This window comes from Echinops telfairi, unplaced genomic scaffold (genome assembly GCF_000313985.2).
Source record: "Echinops telfairi isolate 266 unplaced genomic scaffold, ASM31398v2 ScPeMD7_7463;HRSCAF=8501, whole genome shotgun sequence".
NCBI lineage: Eukaryota > Metazoa > Chordata > Mammalia > Afrosoricida > Tenrecidae > Echinops > Echinops telfairi.
This window is the reverse complement of record NW_022111363.1, coordinates 4,252,326-4,253,470: the sequence shown is the minus strand read 5'-3', so window position 1 is coordinate 4,253,470 and position 1,145 is coordinate 4,252,326. Positions and strand designations below refer to the sequence as shown.

Here is a 1,145-nt window from a genome sequence, read left to right as displayed (position 1 = left end):
AGAAAAAAAAACTGATACCAAGGGCTCAAGTAGAAATACAATTGATGTATGGATTGTTATAAGAGATGTAAGAGCCCCCAATAAAATGATTTATAAATATACATGTATAAGAAAATGGAAAAAAATTGGATCAATAAGGAATGATGTGTCTTGTGCCTCTATAGCAAAGAGGCATGGCAGGAGTTGGGTTGCCAATTGCTTATATCCTTTGATTTGTCTGGAAAGGCTTGAGTCCTTATTTACTGTTGTCTCATGTCTAAGATTAGACAGTCACAGTCCATAATAAAAAAACCCAATAAAATATGTGGATCTTGCTAGGATACTAAAAAGAAAAAAGAAAAAGCCATACATCTCTCGGGACAATTGGGGGGGAAATTTAGACTGATTATTGATGTTACTAGGATATTGTTCAATTTCTTAAGTGACTTTATAAAATGACCTCCGAGGGAGATGCATTCAGAAATATTTGGAGGTGGACCATCAAGACAATTTGCTTCGCGTGTTTTAGTAACAGACTAAGTAGGGAAAACTTGTATTCAGTGGTACATAGAGGTGCTGAGTTTACTGGTGTTCTTTCATTGTATCCGTCTTCAGCTTTTCAGTTGATTGGAAAGTTTCATACTGAGACTTGGGGACAAGAGTAAGATGGTGTTTGTTTTAAATGTGTCTCTATTGGAATATCGGTAGGATTTCGGTTTGGGTGCATCTTTTAGGGTGATCTGTAGGGGGAGAGAGGGCAGAAAGCTCTAGCAGTTGATTGCAGATATGAAGGAATGAGCTTTAAGAGGCCAGACCACAGCAAGCGAGAAGATTGACAACTGAATCACAGGTTGGACCACACACTTTCTAGGTCAGGAAATCTCACCCGGAAAGCAATGCCTACTTCTCATTTCCTTTTCTTCCCTGAACCAGCACAACAGATTTGTCCTGGACTGTAAAGACAAGGAGCCTGATGTCCTGTTTGTGGGCGACTCTATGGTGCAGCTAATGCAGCAATATGAGGTAAAGGTGGGAAGGGTTGTGTGGCTCTTGGCTTCTATTGCATATTCGTTAATCACTAACACTTTTGTTGTGAGCTGAGCCTATAGACTTAGGTTGGACTCTTGAGAAAGCTCTAGTTCAGAGCAATAAGATAGAGCAGTCCT

The 1,145-nt window shown here is 39.7% G+C and overlaps 1 protein-coding gene across 1 annotated transcript in view; it reads left to right on the top strand.

Moving 5' to 3' along the window:
* PAFAH1B2 (platelet activating factor acetylhydrolase 1b catalytic subunit 2) overlaps positions 1 to 1,145 on the top strand; it is a 27,971-nt gene that overhangs the window by 18,066 nt on the left and 8,760 nt on the right. Inside the window, exon 3 of the mRNA XM_045283607.1 lies at positions 913 to 1,002. Coding sequence (XP_045139542.1) covers positions 913 to 1,002 — 90 coding nt within the window. The remainder of the gene's footprint in view (positions 1 to 912; positions 1,003 to 1,145) is intronic.